Consider the following 24,646-nt stretch of genomic DNA (forward strand, 5'->3'; position numbering starts at 1 on the left):
TATATTGGTGGGCGTAAGAGTGCCAGTCTTTACTGAACAGTGAGGGGGCCAAGACAGAAAGGAGAGGAAAATCCTGCTCACTGAGATCTAGCAATTTGAGATTTTAACCTGTCTGGAATTTCCCTCATTGGATGAAATGGATACAAGCTACCTGTATCATCACAGACACAGAGAAATCTTTTTTTCGCACATTTGTCAAACATATTCAGAAATGATTGTGATCCATATGACACAATTACAGAAGATGCAACTAGGAATCAACGTGGCTGAGCAACTGAAAACAGCGAAAGAAATAAAGCAACATTTGAAGCACCTTAATATACTTTTGACATTTGCCTTGCTTTGTTTAGTACGGGCCTTACCTACAATGGAGAGGATGACAACCACAAAATCAAAAATGTTCCATCCAATGGTGAAATAATAATAGCGCAGGGAAATTAGTTTCAAGACACATTCTCCGGTGAAAAGGACTATGAAGATCAGATTAATCCGGTACAGAATATCTTCCATTTCTTTACTTTGGTCATCTGTTTCGACCATCATGGTGATCATATTAAGGCAGATGAGAATCATAATACTGATGTCAAATACTTGTCTTGTCACAAAATCAAAGACCATGCCTTGATATTTGTTCTGAGGTATAAAGAAGAGATATTAAATCAGTTAAGGATCTGGTGTGCACACTGCTAGATTACAACTTGATTAATAACATATATAGATACAGACACACACAATAAAAACATAGCGAAACATCACACAAAAACTTTTCAGTACAGGACTACCTTCAGATGTCTTTAGAAGTACAAATAGTTTGCACATATGCATGCCCAGTGTTGGGAAATATGGAGGGCACAAGGAGAAGGGGATGACAGAGGACGAGATGGTTGGACAGTGTTCTCGAGGCTACCAAAATGAGTTTGGCCAAACTGCAGGAGGCAGTGGACTGCCTGGCGTGCTCTGGTCCATGGGGTCACGAAGAGGCAGACATGACTAAACGACTAAACAACAACAACATGCATGCCCCAAACCAAGAAAAACAAACTCACTTAAATGTATTCAAATATTGATTGCTCTCTCCAATTTACAGAAAGCTTAAACTCACTTCTCATTTGCTGTTTTTAAAATGAAACTTTCAATCTAGAATAGTCTCACTTACCCCTGGTCTAGGAATAGGCTTTTGAGGCTTTTTAGACCCCAACTTTTTCATTGCATTGTAGTACTTTTTCTGTTCTTCTGTCATAAAGATATCTTGACCTCCAAAGTAAGGGCATAACATGAAAAAAATGGTTATAACCACATTCTCATAGATGGCCTATACACTTACTTGCATTTATTCCATATTCATAATCAAAAGAAAAACAAATATTGGGCTTAATTGGTTTTTACAATGAGGTTCTTCCAGATTTTCCAGCGATGCCGGTAAAAGGTGATACCCTTTAAATTGTTGTGCCCATTTACTGATAGTAGAATAAAATTTTTAATTTAGGCTCAATTCAGTAAGAATGGAAGATTTTATGTAGAAATTGGGTAGGGAAATTGTGGCTTTCCATATGTGTCCCAGGTAGCACAGATAATGGTTGAGGTGATGGGATTTGTAGTCTAGCAACATCTGAAGGAGCACAGATTACCCACCCCCAATATAAACCTTAACTGCCCCTGCATTCTGAGAGGAGGTGTGGTCAACCACTAGACCATTCCGCAAGAACTTCTTTCCAATGACCAAACATTGCAGCTCTTCAATGTTTTGCAAGGTAAGGTTCTCTCCCAAACGGCCATGAATATGTATAAGTCTCTCCATTTTTCCCTTTAAAAGTCAGAGCAACTATTTCATTTAATTTGTTCACATGATTTAGCCAAAGTTTTATGACGTGAGCTTTAAAGGTAGCGCAGGTAAAATACTTATCTTCTTTTTTTGCTGATTGAAGTTATCAATGATGACGCCAATGAATAGATTCAGGGTGAAGAATGACCCAAAGATTATGAAGATAACAAAGTAAAGGTACATATAAAGGTTGTCTTCATACTTAGGCTGCTGTTCTACCTACAAAGTAAGCGAAATGATTGTGAAACCTCAACATAGTTTATTTTAAAAAAGCTTGCAAGTTGGCATCAAGACAACTCTGGACCCCTCCAGATGTGTGAATGTGTGTGTTTTGGCAGGTGTATAATTGAACATGTCAATGATGTAGTAATAGAGCATTAGTGACAAATTTATACGGGGGCACCAACACACCTTATTAGTTCTGCGATGCTTCCTCAATGTTACTGCACTATTGCCATCTGGAGGGGCACTCTTGCACTCCAGCACAACAAAAGCAATACAATGCTGCCAGATGCCCCCACAGCTGCAGGATTGTGTACAGCCACCACCATAAGTACAAATGATCATAAAGGCACAATGCAAAAGCACTTCCGGCGGGCCCCATAGCAATGCTATATCTTCACTTTAATTGTCAGCATGCCTGAAATTCTTTATGTTACAATGATGGTGGTATTTCTTGTACCCCGTCCATCTTTAATAATAATAATGATAATAAACTTCTTCTACCCTGCCCATCTGCCTGGGTTACCCCAGCCACTCTGGCCAGCTTCCAGCAAAGTATAAAGGAACATAAACCAATTAGGGTGCTATTGAATTTGAACATAATTCATGTTCACATTAATGTTATCCTCAAGCGCATTTCATCAGCAGAATTCTAGAGCCTTTGTGGGGCAAAGAATGCAAAGTACTTACATTTCTTGAATCAATCGCTGCATACATAATGTCCATCCATCCTTTAAATGTAGCCTGCGTCAAGAAAATATTTTAAACATAAAACTCTGAACTCACAGCCGTGCTCAATGTCTTGTACCAGAGTTACCAAAAGGAAATGCTTAACATATACATATGCTATAACTATGGACTAAAGTAAAGGGGAGCTGCTCAAGCTTTCAGTGGGCTTGATCCTGCCATGCAGTGGAATCCTATACTGGTCAAAAATAAGTTCCGTTAAGTTCAAAGAGACTCGCTGACAAGCAAGCATGCCTCCAATGGGCGTAAGCCCCATTGAGTCTATGAAACTCATTCTGAGTGGACATGCATAGGATTGTGATGTAAATTTGTTAAGCTTCCTTCCTCATGAAATGAAATTGGTCCCAACTACAGTAAATCAAATTGGCATGATGGTCATGACTTGGCTTAAGTCCCACTGATTTCAAGGAGGCCTAATTTAGTCCTGCTCCAGCTGATACAGTTAAGAAAATTAAGAGGCAAACAAAGGTTTCAGTATTTCGGTTCATTATACAAAGCACAGGTACAAAAGATGATACCTTTGGCAATATGGAAATAAGGTACTTTAATGTATCCTAAGATATAACAGGCTCATAAAGAACTTAATCCCCCCCCCCCCGCATTTCTGCTACAATGATACTTATTATCATAGGAGCAAACTCCTAGAGGATGAGGTGCTTTCATCCCTCCATAACATATTTGAGGGGGCTGCCCCCCCAAGTTGATGGGCATTGGCATTGAAATTGTGTGCGTGCATTGCGTCTTGTGATCAGTGATGCAGAGTGGGGCTTAACTGCCCCACTTCAAATATTTTATTCAAGTTGACACCCCTGCTTATTATGCATGTTAATTAACAGAGGAGGAGAACGTTTCATTGTACAAGCAGAAATCCTTGCAGGGATAGAACGATTTCCTTAGCGCCATGCTGGATTCCACTCACAGTGTTCAATGGGACTGACTCCCCTGTCGGTGGGATAATTATTCTCACCTACATGCCCACTGCCCGTTCTAATGCAGAAGAGTCCATGCTACCAAAGAAGGAAATCCAGATGCCCCATTTATTTATTTATTGTAGGTTGGTGAGCAATTACAACACTCTAAAGAACTATACTTAGGACGCGGGTGGCGCTGTGGGTTAAACCACAGAGCCTAGGACTTGCCGATCAGAAGCTCAGAGGTTCAAATCCCCGCGACAGGGTGAGCTCCCATTGCTCGGTCCCTGCTCCTGCCAACTTAGCAGTTCGAAAGCACGTCAAAGTGCAAGTAGATAAATAGGTACTGCTCCGGCAGGAAGGTAAACGGATTTCCATGCACTGCTCTGGTTCACCAGAAGTGGCTTAGTCATGCTGGTCACATGACCCAGAAGCTGTACGCCGGCCAATAAAGCAAGATGAGCGCCACAACCCCAGAGTCTGTCACGACTGGACCTAATGGTCAGGGGTCCCCTTTACCTTTACCTTAAAGAACTATACTTAAAGGATTGGTGTTTTTTAAAGAAATGTCAGCTTCTTGTTATATACTATCCAACCATATTCACTGATTTCACAAAAATTCAAGTACAATTTTTATTCTCAACCAGTGCCACTAGCGTTTATACTTATAGTCCTTGTTCAGATGATCCCAGCTAAAAAGCACTAATCTAAATAAATGACTAGGAGAATTACGCATGTCAACTCTCTCTATGAAAGAAGTTTCCTAAGATCCTTTAGCAGCATACTTGAGCATCACCTTGTAGCTTGACCAAGAAATAAAACCCTGGGTAAGGCTATGCAGAATAAGAGGTGGAACCAGTGGCATAGCATGCGGAGGGCAAAGGGTTGATTGCCTCGGATGCTAAATGGTTAGGGACACAAAATTTCAACACCAGGTGCTGCCTCAGTACAGCTGCGTACTTCTGTTGCTGGGCTTCATTGAAAACGGCTTCCCCATGCAAACCAGGAAGTGACCTCTCCAGACAACAGGACAACTCTTCTTTTCTTATCTCAGCAGCTGTGATCTTCTGGGTGACGCAGATGGCTCTGGGCACTGGCAACCCACGCTATGCCCCTGGGACGGTCTACAATTCTATACTAAATGGGACTGACTTCTGAACAGACATCATATCATATCATAAATATATCACTTTCCTCCAAGGAGCTGAAGATGGTGTGTGCGTCTTTTCCACTTTTATGCTCACTGTGAGGTAGGTTAGTTTGAGAGTTGGCAAATAGCTAATGAGCGCCCAGAAGGTGAAACTGGATGTCCCGAGACCTAGTCCCACAGCCTCAAAGTAACATTTTAGGCTACCTTCATTTTATATTCTGTCAGTCTACAGTGATTCCATGACCCTCTTACCACTGAATTCCTAGCAAATTCCTATGAGCCTGATCAGACTGTAAGTCACAAAATAGCTGAACCAACTTTTTATTGTACACTAAGTAAACAAGAAGTAGTCTGTAAAAAGTGTTCACTTACTACTTGCAGTAAAGAAAGATACCCAAATCCCACATTATCAAAGTTAACTTTCACGTTTTTCCATCTGGCGGATTCATTTCTTTGTATGAGTTCCTGACACTGAGTCCTATTGAAAACTTCTTCGATTGTGAACATGTCACCAGTTGTGGTATTAATGCAGTGGTAGAACTTGCCAGCAAACAAGTTTACTCCCATGATGCTGAAAATTAGCCAGAATATAAGACAAACGAGAAGCACGTTCATGATGGATGGAATCGCTCCTAGAAGGGCATTCACAACCACCTAATACACAAATAGAGGAGGGGGAAAAAGAGTATAAGAATACTTACAGCAATAACATAATCACTCTGTTGCACCAATGCATAATTTTTCTGTTTTATTTTATTTTTTAGAGTGAATTATTAAATTGCTAATCACAATTTTGATTGCAACAGAGTCCCTATTTTAAAGAAAACTTTCACATATGCAACAACATCAAAGATGAGAAAACTAAAATACTTAAATAAAAGTAAAAACTAAAAAAACCTGATAATAGTAACATGAAGATTGTTGTTCTCTGTAAAAAAAGAGATATATGTTAAAATACTAATACAGAAAATCAAAATATAAACTGAAATGATTGTATAATTTCTTTAAAACTAAAAACACAAAATGTCAATAATGTTATCAAAGAGAATTAGTCAAGATTAGTATATATATATCTTGTACAGTTAACCATGCATTATTATTACAAAGATCAATTTCTTTGCAGAAGAAAGCCAGACAGTTTTGCAATATGTGCTTATTTAAATAATCACATAGTTTATTTCAAGCTCCAGTCTTTATTGAGAAAATCAATCTATTTTCAGTTTAAACATTTTGTTTGAAAATGAATAAATGAAAAATTTGTATGTCCTTATAGCTAGGTGTTTAATGAAAGTATCAAAAACATTTAAACACATTGGACTCCTTGACTAAATCAAGAAACACCTTACTTTATTGACTTACAATACATCTGTAAGTTTATCTAATAAAACATGACTGGGAAGAATGTTATCAAGAAACCTAAGATGTTAACGAGCCTAAGATCCCTTGAGTGGAGTTCCACTCGTGAAAAGGTCACTCCCTCTGCAGTCCCCTAGATATCTGCTCCGGGGGTCCAAGGGGGTGGACTGGAGGAATCTGTGATTGTTCACTCTCCACCTTATGTTACTGGGAGCCCCTGTTGGCTCAAAGGACCTTCTAGAAACAGAATGGCACCTATAGATCCAACCCAAGTTTTCTTTCCTCCCCAAAACTGCTATACTATTTTGGGGGGGATGGGGACGGTGGAGAGGTTATTAATATTTAAATGTGGAATATACTTCCTTTTCAGCATTAATTAGCATGGCTGTACTCCAACATGTAGGCACAGAACAACCACAACTTTATTTGAGGAACCCTCTCCAAAAACCCAAATCCTACTGATCGGGTCTTTGGCAGAGAAAGAGAGAGAGGGTTCCTGACCACCATCATTTTTCTAATTGATGGGATTTAACTTTTTCCCCAAGAGGGCTCTTCATGCACAGTCCACAATCCATAGATCGATGGATTGAGCAGCAGAACTACACAAGCAGGACCTTTGTGGCTTCATATCCAGGGAGGGATACGCATGCAGAAAAAGCCTGTAACTGGATCAGGGAGATATGCGCTTTGTTTACAATTAGTAAGTTTTTAAATGCATGTTCCCAGCATTAGTCACCTTCAGAGGAGTGAGCACTAGAGGCCTGGTTTGCAAGTCTCGTTAAACCATCGTTAAAATAAAACCACAGTTTGCTGCAAATGTGCAGTGTTCTGGTGCGGTGCTGGGAAACAAGCTTGCCAGAAACAATCCTTGGTTACCACTTGCAGTTTCTTTAGAGAGAAACAAACCACCGTGAGCCCAGGATTGATTGCAACCCTGCCTAGGCTTTGTTTCCCGGCAGCAAAAGAGGAGAAACACTTGTGGTTTTAGCAGCCTGCATTAGCTCGTTATACACAAGCCATGGTTCATTTCAACAATGGTTTGACCACAATGTGATGCGCAAACTGTGTTGCGGTTTTTGCAAAGCCTCGCTGACTGTAAAAATACCAAGGAACAACCAGAGCAGGCCCTCAGAACCCAGTCCAAACACAAGTTATGAACTTCGCGCGGGGGGGGGGGGGTGTCCTTGGAACTCACACAGCTGCTTAGAAAGCTCCTTTCCCAACTTAGAAAGTTGTGTGTGGCAGTGCTTCAAAATGATTTTGCTTCAAGCCTGGCTAACTACGGTGCAGCAAGGTTTCCTTTCTCTCAAAAGCGTTCAGGGTTAGATCATGCCCCCTTCTCTCAACACCACTTCCCATATAGCCGCATGCTGTGGTTATTGTGGAAACAGCATTCTAGGCTCTTTTTGCTGTACCCCAGCTACTATATTTAAAGCGTTTAAGTTGTGCAGCTGGCAGCGGCCATAAGGAATGAAGGATGAGTGCTCTCGAAGGCAGGCCCTGCCTTCTAATGCGACAGCCGAAACCTTGAGCAGCGCTGTGGGGAACTCAAGTGACTATGGGGCCATCTTGCCTAGCGGATGGTTAAATAAAACCTGATATACTAATAGCAAGCTCATTCCCCAAGTGCCTATCCTTACATAGGCAAAACAGCACCATCCACACACAAGATTTTTTTTGTGTGTGTGTGGGGGGGGGACCCAAGGTTAGCAGAAGTAGGAAATTATTTAGGGGAAAACTATAAAAGGAGGGGGCCCCCGAGAGTGTATTGAAGACTGAGCATGCTCAGTGGGCACAGAATGTTGGAAGGAAATGGAAAACTTCTCGGTAGTGGCTCCCGCCCTGTGGAACGCCCTCAAAGAGAAAAACAATTACCAAACTTTTAGAAGACATCTGAAGGCAGCCCTGTTTAGGGAAGCTTTTAATGTTTAATACGTTATTGTATTTTAGTGTTCTGTTGGAAGCCGCCCAGAGTGGCTGGGGAAACCCAGCCAGATGGGTGGGGTATTAATAATAATAATAATAATAATAATAATAATAATAATAATACTGTGGTGAGTGGAATAGAGTATCCTGGAAGGGGGAATAGCTGGCTGAAAGCCTGAGCAGGAGCATTTCACACTACAGTATTCTGCTGCAGGTTCTCCTTTCAGGATAAAGTTTTGCCCTATAAGGTGGAACCCCAACATGTAAATTGGAAGGTTACAGTACAGGTAGTTTGCATGGCAGTAAAAATCAGGGGAAAGGGAGGAGTTGGCATGACGATTGAATTATCGCATTATGGTGGAACATAATGCTTGGCATTTAGAGGGCTTTTGGTCAGGGGATATTTTGGAACTGAACGTTTGTTTATTCTCTTTTCTTTCTCACAAGGAGACAGTTTGATATAAATAAAGTCACAGAACTGGTTAAATCTCAAGTATATGAATTTTTCTTCAGCCTTAACAAAATTCACTTGAAATGCTCATCATTTCAGAACAAATGTGTTGGCAGGGGTGGGGAAGTTCTGGCCCTGCAGTGCTGCTGGACTCCAACTCCTATCAGGTCCAACCAGCATGGTCAAAAGTCAAGGATGATGGGAGCTGGAGTCCATCAACATTTAGAGAGCCATAAGTTAGCCATTCCTGGCGTATTTCAGTCTTGGTTTCACCTTTCTTACATAACACTCTACTGTGGAGTTTGAATAACCCTTCCATGACCAGAACGCCACCTTTGACTCCAACCCATTGATCTTAGCCTTTGTTAATGTTTCTCTCTTGTCATTATTTCTGGCCTTATAGAATGAAACAATCTAGGGGTGAAAGCTGTGTGAAACAATCAAGCTGTGAAAAGTAATTAATTATTGCAGAAGGATTGAAGAAGGAATTAGCTGTCCACCTCACCCATAAAAATAAATTGGCTATGCAAAGATAATTCAATAATTAGACCTGGAGAAATGGAAAACATGTTTCTGATTCTGTCATTTGTAAAAAGAGTTATTACTGCATCAATGTAAGAGGCATTTTTAAGCATATCTTCTGAATTGTACAGAATAAAGTTTGAGATACCAATTTGCTTTGCATGTTGCTGCCTCAGAAACTGGACTGGAAATTTGAAATATGATATCACTTTAAAGCAATCAGCCAGAAATGTGCATAAGACATGCAAAACTAAAACTGCAAGGTGGATTAATTTTTAAAAACTCCTTTTCCGCTTTACTGCTCTAAGAAAAATACATCAAGCACGGCGTAACATGCTCTCTTTCAGTGACTTTACACATAAACACATGCTTTACATATTTTGAACTACTGCAAGATCATTACATTACAGGGAGTTTTAAAAATGGTAAATATAAAGCAATGGGTATATTCAAATCTCACTTTGCATGTAGTTATAAGCATTGATCTACGTGCACTGAGATTAGAATATAGCTTCCAATCTGAGACAGATTTACCGTAATTCACATAAAAGCGATTATTTACTTTGCCTTCCAGCACCTCTGTGGAGTTAGGATGGTTTAAATTTACTTTTGAATATATTTAAACAGTTTTCACAATAACACAACAGTCTTGCATTTTTTAAACGTTTACTTTGATAAATAATTCCCCTGTCCCTGTTGTGCATGTTAAAATAGTTGTTATACTTCACAGACTTACGTTCTCCTTAGGTCTTGGATTTTTCTTCCGCATAGGAATAATTTTACCAATTTTCGAACAGAGAAATCATATGAAGTTAATTTAAAGCTCCACATTTAAATATAATGATACAAATATGTGAAAATCCAAACTTGATAGGTAAGAACAACAGGCCAGAATTTTAGGTTCTGATTTCATGGGGATTTTTTTTTTTTTTGCAAGCTGCTTTAAAATTTGGTGTGGTCCATTCCACCAGTCAATTAAACAAAACCATTTTTTAAATAACACATTAAAAAAAAAAGACGGTTGATGCTTGACCTCAGTTTCATTTAAATTTGAACAGTATTTTTTATCGCCAACTAGACTACAAAGCGGTTAATTAAAGGTCTTGTTTATGATGCCTTCTTCCCCTCACAAGACTGGCCCTTAATTCTGTGACAGTTTTCATCTCTCTAAATTATCCTCAAATCGAGATGCACTGCTTGTCATCTTTCACTCCAAAGTAGCCTCTAACCCCATTTGGCTCTTTGGCTGCTTCAGCCAGAGGTCATGAATTCCCACTCCAGCACCAGACTCTGAACACGGCTTGTCAGCAAAACCTGGTATTATTTGAGTCATGCTGAGAATGGAAGTCCCAGAAGACCAATAGCAGATTCTACTGGAGAAGCTTTGGAGTCCCTGTGGAAGATTAGCAATGCCAAACATATAAAGATATTATAACAAATTTTGTGAAGCATGCTATTGGGCCCAGGGTGCTTCGAGACAGCTGTTTATTGTGGGATCAGTACAGTCCTACCTTGGATCCCAAATGCCTTGCAAGTCAAACGTTTTGGCTCCCAAACGCCCCAAACTCGGAAGTGAGTGTTCCAGTTTGCGAATGTTCTTTGGAAGCCAAACGTCTGACGTGACTTCTGTGGCTTCCGATTGGCTGGAGGAATGCAGCCAATCGGAAGCCGCACCTTGGTTTCTGAACGTTTTGGAAGTCAAACGGACTTCCGGAATGGATTCTGTTCGACTTTCGAGGTAGCCCTCCACTGATCACACATGCAGGTTTCTTCAACATAGCATCAAATTATCTGCTCATATGTCTCCCCCCCCATTTAATCCAGATTTACACTTTCTGCAGAACATCCAGTAGACTAAGAAGAAAACCTGGTGCCCATGACTCATTTGCAATGTCAGAATGACTTGCTTGTAATATTCTATCTCTGTATGGAAGCACTGCATTGGCACTAGTTCAGTGCTGCAGTTATCATGGAAGAAAGCAAGGAGGCATTAATGATTTTCATTCATCATTTCTCTGCCACCAACCCAATCCTGCCTTTGCCATGTCCCCACAAAATGAAGTTGCTGAAATGAAAACTGTCTCAAAAGAGTGCAGTTCAGTGACTCCTTTGAGAGCTGGTCAGGTTTTATGTCTGGGAATTTTTTTTTCCTGTTCACGAATCATTCATTAACAGACACACTGATTTCTGTGAGTGTATAGAGCTCTTTCTAAATTTGGGCCAAGTGCTTTGGACAGATAATGTTTACTGTTCAAGTTGTTTGTGCCCTTAATCCATTTAATCTGTTTATAATTGACTTTGAATTATCAGCCATATGTTGCTTATTTTGTTCTTTGGCTTAATGAGAGACACCGTTTAAGTGGGAGAAAATGCACAGGAAATTGTGAAAAACTGACACTGTTGTGTACACAACTCCTTGGTTTCTTTAAAATATCATTAAAGAGAAAAGTCGCAACGGAGATTGTGAATGGAAAAATGAAACCTAGTATAATCATATGCCTTATTCATATGAACCAGATGTGTTTCGAAATTTATTTATTTTCAGGTCGCCATATTCTTGGTACTCGTATTACATGAACATTTAGCAGCATTGCTATTCTTGTAGATTACTTAGGAATGAGTACAAAGGACAACAGTTCCCCAAACATTTGTACCAACAAAAACATATTTGCAAGAATGTTCATGAATAGTAAATAAAAAGAAGTATGAACATGGATAAACCAAACAATCAGTTAAAAAACTGAATGAATGTTCGTGAACACTACAGCAATTGACCAGCTCTTACCCTATTCCACTGCTGACTTCTCAATTCATGAATTTCTTGTTTAAAAGGATTTGTTGAAATTAAGGGGTGGTTAGATGCACCTGAAATTCATGTATCGAGTCAGTTTCAATTTATAATATTTCTTCTTAGAAGTTTTGAAGAAAATATATGCAACCTGATGGATACAATTTGAGGAACTGAGCTCCAGCATTCAGAATTTTGTTTCATGGTACTGATGTGGCTTTTACATCTCATGACTAATTAGACAGCATGTTGTGTTATCGGCTGCCCATCTCACTAGAAAGGTTTTCTTTTATCATTATTCAAAAGCTGTTTCCTCTTATGTTTCCATGAAGTGGCAAAAAAAAGCATTCTCTAAAAATAACAGGTTTGAACAACATGCAGTTTTGATCAGGTTGTATAGGGAGTGTAAATGAATGTTTTTAACGGAAGTCTTTGGAGTTTTGCTGGTGACTTCAACACAGGCACAAATTCATCCAGTAACTTTAAGGAACAGAAGAAAACTGGTATAGTGCGGTAAGGAACTTTTCCAAGATAAATGTTAAGCAGTGGTCCTGACTTACCCCAGAAAGAAAACATGTAACACTGCATGATTTGTGTAGATAATGCTGGGGGATTGCTGGAATTACTTTAACTGTTTTGGAAATTATTAGCTATTGTGAAAAAGAAAGAAAAATAATCCATTGAGTTGTCTGGTTAAATTAGTCACGTAAGCAAGTTTAGTCCAATCAGTGAGACCATAAAAAAATTAAATCTTACTGAGTTGTCTACATGGTATGATTACTAGTTGTCCTTGTATGCCACTAGGTTTAAGTAGTTCATTGTCAAAAACTGAGAGAGGGAAAGAGAGAGGGACAGAGACCTATATGGAGACCTGATAGTAATCAAATTTGACCTACTGAATGAAATTCTAAACTGAAGCCATTAATTTCAGTGGGAGTAAATTAATTCTCCGTTAATTTAACTAACAAGAGAGCTTACAGATCTGAATTTATGAAAGCAGCACACCCTTTCAACAAGCTGTGTAAACTAGATAATGAAGTAAAAAATATTTAATTTATCAGAAACAAAATGACACAGCATCAACTCACCTTTCAAATCACTATTAGCAAATCCGACAAACTCCTCAAATCGGCTAGAAAGTAAAGTAATATAAATGCACACAGCTTATGCGTGGTACTGAATAAAGGGTTAAGGTTTGCTAATGAAGCTTTCTGCTTATCTATTACCGATAAATGTGCAATAAAATGAAAGGGCAGCATTTCTGAATGGTTATGTCATTCCTCACAAAGGCATGCACAGAACATTCCTTACATTTAGGCATGCGTTTTATGTCTGGCAGACTTTTCTCTCATTTCATCTTACCCTCATCCCTTCAAATCTTGACAAGGCCCGTAAAGGTCTCAGAGCTCTCAGTGTCCTAAGGGATTTGATGGCTCCAAGTTCTGAGTAACCCAATGCATTTGCTGTTAAGCTAACCAATGATACCTGTTAAAAAAAATTAAGAAAAAGAAAAATTGCCACTTTGCATCATATTATGCTATAAGGCTTTGTAGATTCAGGACTGTGGAGTTTGAAGGAATCACAGGCCTATAAACAATCAAAAGCACATCATCCAGTACATCCTGTGCCAACTTTGGACCTTTAATTCATACATTAGCTCACCATATGAAAGTTGGGCGAATGGGTTGCAGTGGTCAAAATGGGTTTCTCAATTGACTCTGGAAATGTGTAGCAGGGCCTAGTACAGCTAAGAACAAATATTTCAATACAACAAGGGGTAAAAACACACACTTTGGCTATTTTGGGAGGACCACTGAGGTGCAAGGTTGGGTCCCATACAGCAACACGATTTCATTGTTAGAGCCTGGAAAATCTTTCTCTGCAGTAAAATATGTAAGACTGGAGAGAATTATCCATTTTTTAAAAAGGTTTGGTTTGACTTTTCACAATGTGTATATATTCTTAAGTGAATATATAATTTAAATGTTGTTCTCTTTGAGATTTAATTTGCATTCTCTCATGATGCAAGATTTTAATGGTTTTTTAAAAAAATAAATGCAAAAGGGCATTCCAGATGTTATGATTTGTAATCATAATAGCTGATGGCACTTGTCAGACCAAGTGTTGCTGTAGAATAGGGATAACCAATGTATTGCGCCCCCCCGATATTTAGGACCACTATTTTCCTCAGGCCCAGCCAGAATGGCCAATGGTCAGGGGTGATGCAAGTTTTAGCCCATATCTGGAGAGTACCACGTTGGCTACCACCGATATGAAATCCACGATAGTAGAACTCTGTGAAGTTTGCTAATACAGTGGTATCTCAGGTTAAGTACTTAATTCGTTCCGGAGGACCATACTTAACCTGAAACTGTTCTTAACCTGAAGCACCACTTTAGCTAATGGGGCCTCCTGCTGCTGCCATGCCACCAGAGCACGATTTCTGTTCTCATCCTGAAGCAAAGTTCTTAACCTGAAGCACTATTTCTGGGTTAGCGGAGTCTGTAACCTGAAGCGTATGTAACCTGAGGTACCACTGTACGATGCTAATACATTATGTATTCTAACGTTTTAAAGCAATACACTACTTGCTAATGGCCTATTCCAAGGCAATATTAGAGTGATTGTTCTTCCACCATGTGGAAAATGGGTTATGTGCTTATCTTTTATGGTAATTATTATTATTATTTGCAAAGGATCTAATAGTAATTGTGAACTCGTTTTCAGAGTGGACCCCTATGCAAAATGGCACAATCCACACATAGGAGATAGGCATCAGTAGGCCGGGGGTAGGGTGGGGGGTGGAATCCCAATATTAGGAAAAGCACAAAAATATTTTTGGGGGTGGGGAGGGAAGACCAGTGAGTCCTGAGCATGCTCAGTGCATGCACAATGTTGATTGGCTGTTTGAGAGAAAGGGAAAGGGAAATTGAAGTGGTATGGATAAATTTTGAAAAAGTCAATGGTAACTGGCTGGCACCCTGAAAAACATGAGCACTCCACACCTGTATATATACATACATATATATAAATATATATAAATAAAACACTTAGGGTACATACATCAACAATCAGGAAATCCAGCCAACACCAGGCATTAGTGAAGTATGTTTGATATCCATATGCTACCCACTTCAGAAGCATCTCGAGAATGAAGATGTAGGTGAAGACCTTGTCAGCGTATTCTAGAATGATCTTTATAGTCTTCCTCTGTTCAATGTATATGTCTTCAAAGGCCTGCAAATTGTTCCCAAATGTTTAGTGTTATTGTTTATTATGGTAGAAAGACTGGAAGATTGGCTTGCTTTTCACTTTGTTCCAAGTTTTGATTTTAAAAACCTTTTTGCAACCCTTTTAGAGACGCTCTTTTATCCCTGGTATAAATGATAACGCCAGACACTCCTGCCATTCTTGCTATTTCTGTAACACAAATGATTTTCTCATATAAAGAAGCAGCACGGTACAATTTTTTTTGGCCATATTGGAATTCTCATAATATTTAATAGTTCATCTGCAAGACATCTATGCAGTTGTTCCCCCTCCCTACTTTATAAAAACACAAACTTTATACAGCGGAGACTAATATCATATACCAGTGAATGAGTGAGCTGCAACAAGTCTAAATAATACAACTTATTTCCTATTTGTCCTGTACTTCCATTAGGTAACATATTTTCTCTCTGTGTCTTGTCTTAATCAAAAGTGAATTGGTCACTTGTATTAGGTATTTCATGGGTGCTAGCGACAACTAGCAACAAGTGAAATTATCATTCAGTTTCCATAATTTTAAAAGTGGAAATGTGAGGTAGTGCACCTGCTATGCAAAAATTTTCTTTTTTCTTTTAAAAAGTAACATTTATTTTTAACGTCTCTTCTGTTTTCACTTACCAGTGCACCACTGCTAAGAAGAATCATAAAGACAATGAAGGTTTCAAACCAGTTGTGCTCAACAATTCGGAAACAGGTTTTTCTAAGATTCCACCATTGTTTTCCTCTCCCGTCTTCTACACTAACATCACAGCACTTGAACCTTCTCACACAACCTGAAACAATAAATTACATTTTTGAGGAAACAGAAGGAAAACCCTCCCGATATTAATTACTTTCACATATCCCACTGTGACATCTGAATTACAGTGGTACCTTGGTTTAAGAAAAGCTTAGTTAAAGAACAACTTGGAGTAAGGATGCTGCAAACCCGGAAGTAGGTGTTTTGGTTTGTGAACTTTGCCTAGGAAGCAGAACATGGGAAAGCACGCCTTGGTTTAAGAATGCTTTGGTTTAAGAACGGACTTCCGGAACGGATTAAGTTCATAAACCAAGATACCACTGTATTAAGCTGTGGTCTTTCTGCAAGAATATTAACTTCCTGTAGAACAGGGGTGGCTAACCCCCCCATATGGGGGCAGGGTCTAGCCTCATAGGCAGGTTTTTTTTGGGGGGGGTAGGATTCCATGCTTGTGGTGGCATCAACAAATGTTAACCCTCTCCTCAGATGATCTACGTACATCCAGTGACATAGTGTGGGTTGCCAGCACCTGGGACCATGTAGAGGGAGTGGGGTAGGAAGGAGAGAAATGGACAGAGTACACATGCACATTCAACTGTGTCTGTATCACCTAGGAGATTGCAGCTGCAGAAATAAGAAAAGAAGAGCTGTTCCATTGTCTGGAAAGGCCACTTCCTGGTTTGCATGGAGAAGCCATTTTCAGCAGAGCCAGCAACAGAAGTGCGCAGTTGTATTGAGGCAGCACTGTGTTGAAATTTTGCACACCTAACAATTTTGCGCCATTGCATGCACCAGCTGAATTTGTGTGGGTGGGCGGGTGCTTATATAAATGTCTGCCTGCCTGCGACTATGTCCAGTGGACACACCACGGGAATATGTGCCCCGCTCCCCCCTGCCTAGGATGGTTGGCCAAGAGAGAATGTGGCCCTGAACCAAAAAAGCATTAGCCACCCCACAGATGGCTCACATTCCATCACAGCTCATCTCTTCTAGCAAGAAAGCTAACCAGAAGCCACACAAACATTTCAGATTCTGAATATTGACCTTCTGTAAAGCAAGCTTCAGGTTCAGCTGCTTCCTCGGGTTCTACTTCTGGTTGTTCTTCGGCAGGAAGTCCAATATCAACAGTGCTGCCTTCGGATGAGCTAGAAGTATTTAGCTTCTGTTAAAGAAAAAAATAAAGGTGGAGAAAAACAACAACATTGATACAAGAGTATACTCAGGTCTGCAAAACACCCTGCATGACTGCTCACAGTTCATTAGTGGTTATGAGTGTTTAGTATCTGAAGAAGTATGCATGGACAAGAAAGCTCATACCAATAACAAACTTAGTTGGTCTCTAAGGTGCTACTGGAAGGATTTTTTTTTAATTTTGTTTCAACTATGGCAAACCAACATGGCTACCTACCTGTATCTAGTGTTCCTGTTAACTTTTATCAAATGTTTTATATATTGTCATTTGTATGAAAGTTGCCCTTGGATCAAAAATTGAATGGCAGGCTTTTAAATTGCACAAACACAACAACTTGTGATAGGACTGAAACCATGTGATTCAATTTACAGCAGCAATGAATGTCAATGAAGTAGATGACAAAAAGTCATTATGGGTGCTCTTTGTTACATTTGAAGGGCTTTAAGGAGGTTTTTCTTTTTTTTAAGCGACCAAGCGGGATATAAATTATATGAAATAATAATAAAAATCTTCTAATTTGACCCTGGCTAAATCCTAAAAAGCAATGCAGAAATAGATCGTTGTTATTATTAATAGATCAAGTAGATTAACAATATTTGAAGGTTCACCTCTTTGCTTTCTTCCAAATCTGATTCACTGCTGAACTCTTCTGTATTTAAATTTTCAAAATCGGATTCTCCAAGAGCTATTGGCACAGTCACAGTCAGGCTTGGGTTATTTATGAATGACATGTAATCACTTTCATCAATGATGTATTTTTCCACACTGCTCCCTGTCCCTATGCCGCTTGTGGTTCCATTCACATCCCTAAGATAATCCAGATCTTTACCAATTTCAATAGTATGGTTAGAAATGCAGCTGTTCTTATTTAGCTCCTCAAGGGGCTTGATTTCGTCCAAAGCTTTTTGCTTTTTAACGAAGGACCTTTGGATGAATTCTCGGATTTTTCTTTTCATGTAGTCTACTCCTCTATCTATTCTTGCCACAGCAATCTGGAGATTGTTCATTTCGTTGTCATCATCTGTGGCAGCAAGGTTGTCTGCACTAAATGAGCTCAGCAGCAATGCCAAAAATAGATTCAGTACCTAAACAAAAGGGAGGGGAGGGAGAGAAAAAGATCCTAATTTTTGCTCAGTTTATGTATTGCCCTGGAATAACATGTATGAGATAAAGGCCTTCAGCCCGGTACATAAACCTAGCATTGTAGATTCAGAAGGGATTCATGCATATTGTAGGCGACTATGAAGGAGATTAAGGGCTGACATCTCTCCCAGCAAAACTGCCTACTAGCAAGTCCATTCACTGCTCTCCTCCTCTCCTGTCTGCACAGCTTGACATGATACTGTTTGCCAATTCCTACTCAAGGTCATTGCAAGGTTTTATATTGGCCCAAAAGTGTATAAAGCGAAGGAAGAGTGGATGCTAGAAAAACAATTTTTTGGGGGTAAGCTGGTAACTATGATTTTGATTGCCAATCGTTTCTAGTGTTAAAATGAATATGAAACTTTGACCACTTTGTTCACTGATTATCTGAAAAGCCTCCCCTGTAAATGGATGTGTTTTAAGAGCTTTGATGAAACAGTCCACGCTATTTGCTAGACTCAGTATAGATCTAGAATATTATTTTTTTAAAAAGTTACATACCACTAAATTTCCAATCACCATAACCATCATGAATACTGTAAGGCACATGGCTTGACCTGCAACTTCCATACAGTCCCACATGGTTTCTATCCATTCTCCGCAAAGGACTCGGAACACGATCAAGAAAGAGTGGAAAAAGTCGTTCATGTGCCAGCGTGGAAGCTCACAGTCCTTTGCAATCTTGCAGACACATTCCTTGTAGCTTTTGCCGAACAGCTGCATGCCCACCACGGCAAAAATGAAGACAATGATGGCTAGGACCAAAGTCAGATTTCCCAAAGCTCCCACAGAGTTGCCAATAATTTTGATCAGCATATTTAGCGTTGGCCAGGACTTTGCCAATTTGAAAACCCGGAGCTGGAAAACAAAAAAGGTAAATTGACAAATGGTGTCTGTAAGGGTGAATAAAAACTTGTGAAAAAGTTTGTGGCCCACTCTGGAAAAAGTTAAGTGCCACTAAGTTCCACTGAAATTGATGGGGCTTTAGTAACGCCATGATCCAAACATTATGTAGATGAAAATCTTGTTTAACTAATTTATTTTAAATGAATTCTCCGTAGAATTGCACTGAAAGCCTGCAAACTTGTGCACACTTCCTTTGGCCAAACAATATGTGATGTTAGTCACATGTTTAAATAAGGGTGGTTAACCTAACCAATTCATTTTGAAGCTCTGATCCAGAACATGCTGCTGATATAGATCAGGACCCTAAATCAGTTTTCAGTTAAAAAATTGTCTCTTACTTGGCTTCTCCTTGTCCCCTCATAGGTAGTGTTTGCAGTAAACATCAATTTTTGGGAATAGAAAGCAGCTGGAGGAGCCCATTTTCAACAGAAACCTGCCATGGGCCCCCAGTCCACACCCAGGGGAGGTTTCAGATAGGGACCTCATGGCAAATTTCTCTCCAGAATCGGTGTCCATATTAAACACCCTTTTTTAAATATCTGACTTGAATCTTGGCCCTACAGCTCACTGAAACTTATGGAACTTGTTGAGTAAATGCATGCCATATCATTGGTTTCAATGGGATTTAGTATTCACTAACTTTCACTGGACTGTGTCTTTTATAATGTAAGTTTTCCATTTAAGATAGCTCTACGGCATTTTTTATTTTTAGATTCTCAGAATTCCTAAAATCATATAAAAGGAAATAAGACGATTCAGCAATAACATCGGCTAGATATATCGGTTGAAACAATTTACCAATCTGAAAGACCGAAGAACTGACAGTCCTTCCACGTCTGCCAGGCCAAGTTCAACTAAACTAAGGGTGACAATGAAGCCATCAAAAATGTTCCAGCCTTCTTGGAAGTAATAATAGGGATCCATGGCTACTAGTTTCAGAAACATTTCTCCCGTGAAGATTCCAGTGAAAACCTAAATAGGAAATACAAATACATGAATTTGCAAAAGTTTAAAATTACAGCAGACATACAGAAGATGACCATGGCTACATGAAGCATGCCTACAAATGCTTTTGGAGGTCTTTGTTCATTCATCTTTTAGTACTGGATTCTTTCATTGATTTTTCTAAAAGCAGCATGTGGGCATACACAACAGCACACTGGCAATTACACATGGCAAATGGCCCTGAGGGAAAACGTTCCCATGTCTGTCACCTGTACTTTGAGCCACTGTTCAAACCTAACAATGTTGGAACAATAATCTATGAGGGTTGCCCTGAAAATGACTGAGCTGTCTTGTCTCTTTCCAACTGTCATCTTCCTTTCTGGGCATTAGATTCCCTGTTTTTGGAGAACATACAGCCAGCCTTTCAACCATGAGTGTTCCTCAGACAGGTCTTCAATCTGTGGGGCCTGTGCAAAGTTTGAATCTGAGCCAAACTGTCCAATTTTGCTTCTCTCCAAATCTAGATTGTGAACCTTTCACTGTTTACTTTGTTCCCTGGATACGTTTGCAATATGGCATCCAGAGTTAGGCAGATCTGTCAATTTCACTTTCTCATTTTTCCAATATTAATTTCAATTTGCGCATATATATATATATATTCTCACACAAAAAATCATCAGCATTTCCAATGTATTTCTCCTCTAACACAGATGCATTTTGTACATGGTTTTTCACTAATAATACATGTCATTTATGCACCCTTTCCACAACACACACATTTTTGTACATGTTATTTCACTGGAGAGCTGCATCTCAAAATTCAGAGAAGTGTGGTTTTCAAAGGATGGATGAGTTTCAGTCTGTATATTGTTTCAGGAAGTGAAAATTAAGTAGGTTCACATTAATGTGAGAACCAGACTTAATTTACCCCCCCCCCATCCTTGAGGGAACTGTGGCTTTGTCAATCATTGGCAAATGTGCCAATGCCACAAGTGCAATATTGTGCTAGTGTGGCAGAAAGCGCTGTGCATATTTCTCCATAAGAATAGCTAAAACAGAAAAACAAGCAGGGCATTACAGTAGTCAACATCAATGGATTACAGGCATCACATTATTAAACATCTAGGACTGAGTCCAGCTAAGTCATATTCCAGGTAGACTCACTGAAATCAATACTAACTTTCAGTGGTTCCACTCTGAATATGACTTAAGTTAGCTATGACGCCTAATCTTGAAGACAATTTTAAATTCAGAAGCAGCATTCTAGACAGATCTTTCTGTTCATATATTCTGGTCAGAGGTGCCATCTTGGGAGTGTGATTAGGGGTAGCCATTGTTGCTGCTTTTGAAAGTATTGCTATGTAATTATATTTCCACCATACACTCCTTTGATCTAGATAATTCAGAATCCCACTACACTGAAAATGAACAATGAAGAAAACTGCTTTATATTAAAGGGTTTATGAAGACAAAGTTATATGAGTTCGAAATGAGACCTCCTGTATGTTGTATTGGCATACACAGCTATCCAAGGATTCTCCACCACTAGTTTCTTTATTAAAGGGGTAGGGGTGGGGAATGCAATTTTTCACTTAGCCTTTATAAACAAACAAAGATTAAATATCTTGTGCAATATCCAATGGATGACTCACCAGGTTCCCAACAGAAAGCACATTACTGAATTCATCTGTCATTGGGTAATGTTCCATTGCCATGAAAAGGGTATTTAAAACAATGCAAATTGTAATAGCAAGATCAACAAACGGATCCATCACCACGATGTTAACAAAATGCTTTACTTTCAGCCAACATGGACAGCAGTCCCAGATCAAGAAAATGTTTGCAAACTTGTACCAGCACGGCGGGCACTTCTGCCGTGACTCTTCAAGTTCTGTTAAAAAGAAAAAGAAGACCACACTGTTTCATGCTGACTCTTCCTAATTCAGGAAATGCCACTTCAAACATGGCTAAGACAAAACCAAAAAAGGAGAGAGAGAGATGGTTCTATTGCTTCTCCTTCCTCTGGTCCACCTGAGTCCAGAGATAAAGAAATAAGAAGAAAAGATGAAAGGCTGAGTCATGTACATTCTCAAAAATGATGTCTGGGAACTTAGAAAGTCTACAAAAAAGAGGGTAGTCTAGTCAAGCACTCACAACACACCCACACCTATATCCAGGGCTTTTTTTCCAGCCGGAAGTCAGGTGGGAGCCACTGTCATTATAAAATAACCAGAGAGGCGTTCATGGTGAGTTTCAGCACCTCTTTTTCTTTTTCTAGGAAAATAGCAGTGCATATATCACTGCTCCATGTCCTCAGTGAATAAACTCCTCTTAAAACATGGAGACATGGACACAGAGAAGCACCACATTTCAAAAAGGGCATTGTTGAGCTGCAAAAGGTATAGAAAAGAATAACCAAAACGAACAGTGGCTCTCTTATATGGAAAGTTAAAATGGCCTGACATTACAATAAGCCAGAATACAGTTTATAGTGTCCACAGAAAAAATACTTGCTGCTCAGGGGGAGCTCATGCCTGCTGTGCTCTTCCCTGTATGTTTGTTTTTTAATTTCAGGGCAGGATGACAGCTAAACCAAGGTTTGGCCTAGTGTCTCATCTGAATCCAGGATCACGATTTAAGTTCTCTCCCACTTAAGACTACAAACTTAGCTACAGATTGTAGGAGAGACCTGGACCATGATCCTGAGGTCAAACAACAAGCTAAGCCAAAAATTGGCTTACCTGCTGGGCCACAGTGACTGAAAAAGTCTGGGGAGAAGCAAAGTGACTGCAATCTCCTGGATTGCTATCACATTCATGCTAAGCCCTGGTTTGGCTTAGTGTGTCTTCTGAACATAGCCAATGTTTGGTGCTTTTTTGTTTACAGAAATGGCAGATAAGGGAGACACAGTAAATTATGCAGGGGGTCGAGAACGTGGATGGAGAAGCCCCACCCTTCCCACATAATATTAGAAGGCAAAGTCATCATAATGTGAACTAGCAGGTGCTTCAAGACAGACGAAGTATTTCTTCAACACAGTTCACCGCCACAAAACTCAGCAATGGCCTCCAGGTCAGAAGGCTTCAAAAGGAGAGCAGACAAATTTGTGAAGGATAAGTCTGTCAATCGCTGCTAGTCACGATGGCAAAATGGTTTCTACAGGTTCTAAAATATGATGCCATTGAATGTCAATTGCTGTGGAACAACAGCAGAGAGATGGCTATTGATCTCATGCCTTGCTTGTGAGCTTCCCCGAGACATCTGGTCGGCCACCATGGGAAATGGAATGCTGGACTAGGTAAACCTTTCGTCTAAGCCAGCAGGACTATTATGTCCACATGGAATTCCTCAGGTACTTTGGGGGATCTCAGGTGCTTAGAATTCTTAAAAGGTCAATACTAGGAACTTGAATTGCGCTCACAATGCTGAATCCGGCCATTGTCAGGAGGGCATAAGGTACACTTCCTTGCAATAGACTTGCTTTTTTAAAGCAGTGATAACTCCACCTGTTTAAAAAAGGTGACAATTCGAATTCCATGTGCACAACCCCTTGCCTTTACAAAAACCCTCCTCTGAGACGCCTTTGCTGTTGCTTAACTTTCTGACTTCTAGTTTCACCAGAAATTGGGACTTCCTTCTTTCCCCTTCCCACCGTTTCATAATCTGTTCTTCCAGCATACATTTCCAAACTGTATCCTCACATTTCTGCTGCTGGGCCATCGAGAATATGAGGAAGCCTAGTGTAACCTACCACAATCTTGTGCATTAACCCTGACATTCCACAGAGTGGTAATCATTACAGAGTAGTTTGGGGCAACACGTTTAGTACATTTGAAGGAACCTCTCTCTCTCTCTCTCTCTTTCTCTTTCTCTGTATATACCTTCCATGGTGTTTGTGATTATGCTAGCTATACTCATTGCTCTCTCTCTTAGAGTAGGGTCTTCCAAAAAATCCATTGAAACGTGAAAAGAACTTGATCTTCTCTTTTTCATTTCCGTCTCTGTGGTTGTGGCCTGCAAAAGAGAGAGTGAAATATAAGATCATCCTGAAAGCAGTGGCTGAGCATGGCAGCTTATATGAAGAATGTCTAAGTCTGAAGGCATACATGCGTCATGCTTTTGAGTTAGCTTAATTATTCATGCCAAATCTTAGTTATTTCTTGTATTATTAACCTGGTATTTTTTTGTTTTTAAAAAATCTCTTTAAAGTATTTGTAAGAAACATGCTGTCCTCATCTCAGTTACTTCATTGTTATACTTCTCAGATGACTCTCAGGGAACATCCCATGGGTTCTCGTTGCGTTTTAAACTGCCTTGCTTATGTTCATTAGCATTGCAAAGTCCCACTTACCCATACGTTTCAACCTATGCATTGATTTCAATGGGATTTGCTTCCAAGTAAAGATGAGCAGGAATTCAGCCTTGGAGAGCATGCTAGACTTTGCCAAGTGGGGAAATACCGCCCCCCAACATACTAGGCGCAAGATCTATGTAAAACAACCTTTTACTCTTCTCTTTTAAAGAGAACAGTTGGTGGGAGAAGAAATGAATTGGAA

At 39.6% G+C, this 24,646-nt stretch overlaps 2 protein-coding genes across 7 annotated transcripts in view; one reads left to right on the plus strand and one right to left on the minus strand.

Annotated features, from left to right (window-relative positions):
- The window catches only part of LOC309348612 (uncharacterized protein), a 51,026-nt gene extending 45,808 nt beyond the window's left edge, over positions 1 to 5,218 (plus strand). For both annotated transcript variants that reach the window (XM_081874093.1, XM_081874092.1), the window contains exon 5: positions 4,760 to 5,218. In XM_081874093.1, coding sequence (XP_081730219.1) covers positions 4,760 to 4,860 — 101 coding nt within the window. In that variant the 3' untranslated portion in view covers positions 4,861 to 5,218. The remainder of the gene's footprint in view (positions 1 to 4,759) is intronic.
- Positions 1 to 24,646, minus strand: part of LOC309346495 (sodium channel protein type 1 subunit alpha) — a 107,327-nt gene that overhangs the window by 4,754 nt on the left and 77,927 nt on the right. For all 5 annotated transcript variants that reach the window (XM_081870335.1, XM_081870333.1, XM_081870334.1 and 2 more), the window contains 14 exons: positions 23,972 to 24,104; positions 21,743 to 21,981; positions 19,944 to 20,117; positions 18,741 to 19,097; positions 17,705 to 18,181; positions 16,949 to 17,066; positions 15,784 to 15,938; positions 14,959 to 15,132; positions 13,258 to 13,380; positions 5,225 to 5,506; positions 2,731 to 2,788; positions 1,904 to 2,037; positions 1,157 to 1,261; positions 363 to 633 (listed from right to left, as the gene is read on the minus strand). In XM_081870335.1, coding sequence (XP_081726461.1) covers positions 363 to 633; positions 1,157 to 1,261; positions 1,904 to 2,037; positions 2,731 to 2,788; positions 5,225 to 5,506; positions 13,258 to 13,380; positions 14,959 to 15,132; positions 15,784 to 15,938; positions 16,949 to 17,066; positions 17,705 to 18,181; positions 18,741 to 19,097; positions 19,944 to 20,117; positions 21,743 to 21,981; positions 23,972 to 24,104 — 2,800 coding nt within the window. The remainder of the gene's footprint in view (positions 1 to 362; positions 634 to 1,156; positions 1,262 to 1,903; positions 2,038 to 2,730; positions 2,789 to 5,224; positions 5,507 to 13,257; positions 13,381 to 14,958; positions 15,133 to 15,783; positions 15,939 to 16,948; positions 17,067 to 17,704; positions 18,182 to 18,740; positions 19,098 to 19,943; positions 20,118 to 21,742; positions 21,982 to 23,971; positions 24,105 to 24,646) is intronic.

This window comes from Podarcis erhardii (genome assembly GCF_964252035.2).
Source record: "Podarcis erhardii genome assembly, chromosome: 1".
NCBI classification, from domain to species: Eukaryota; Metazoa; Chordata; class Lepidosauria; order Squamata; family Lacertidae; genus Podarcis; species Podarcis erhardii.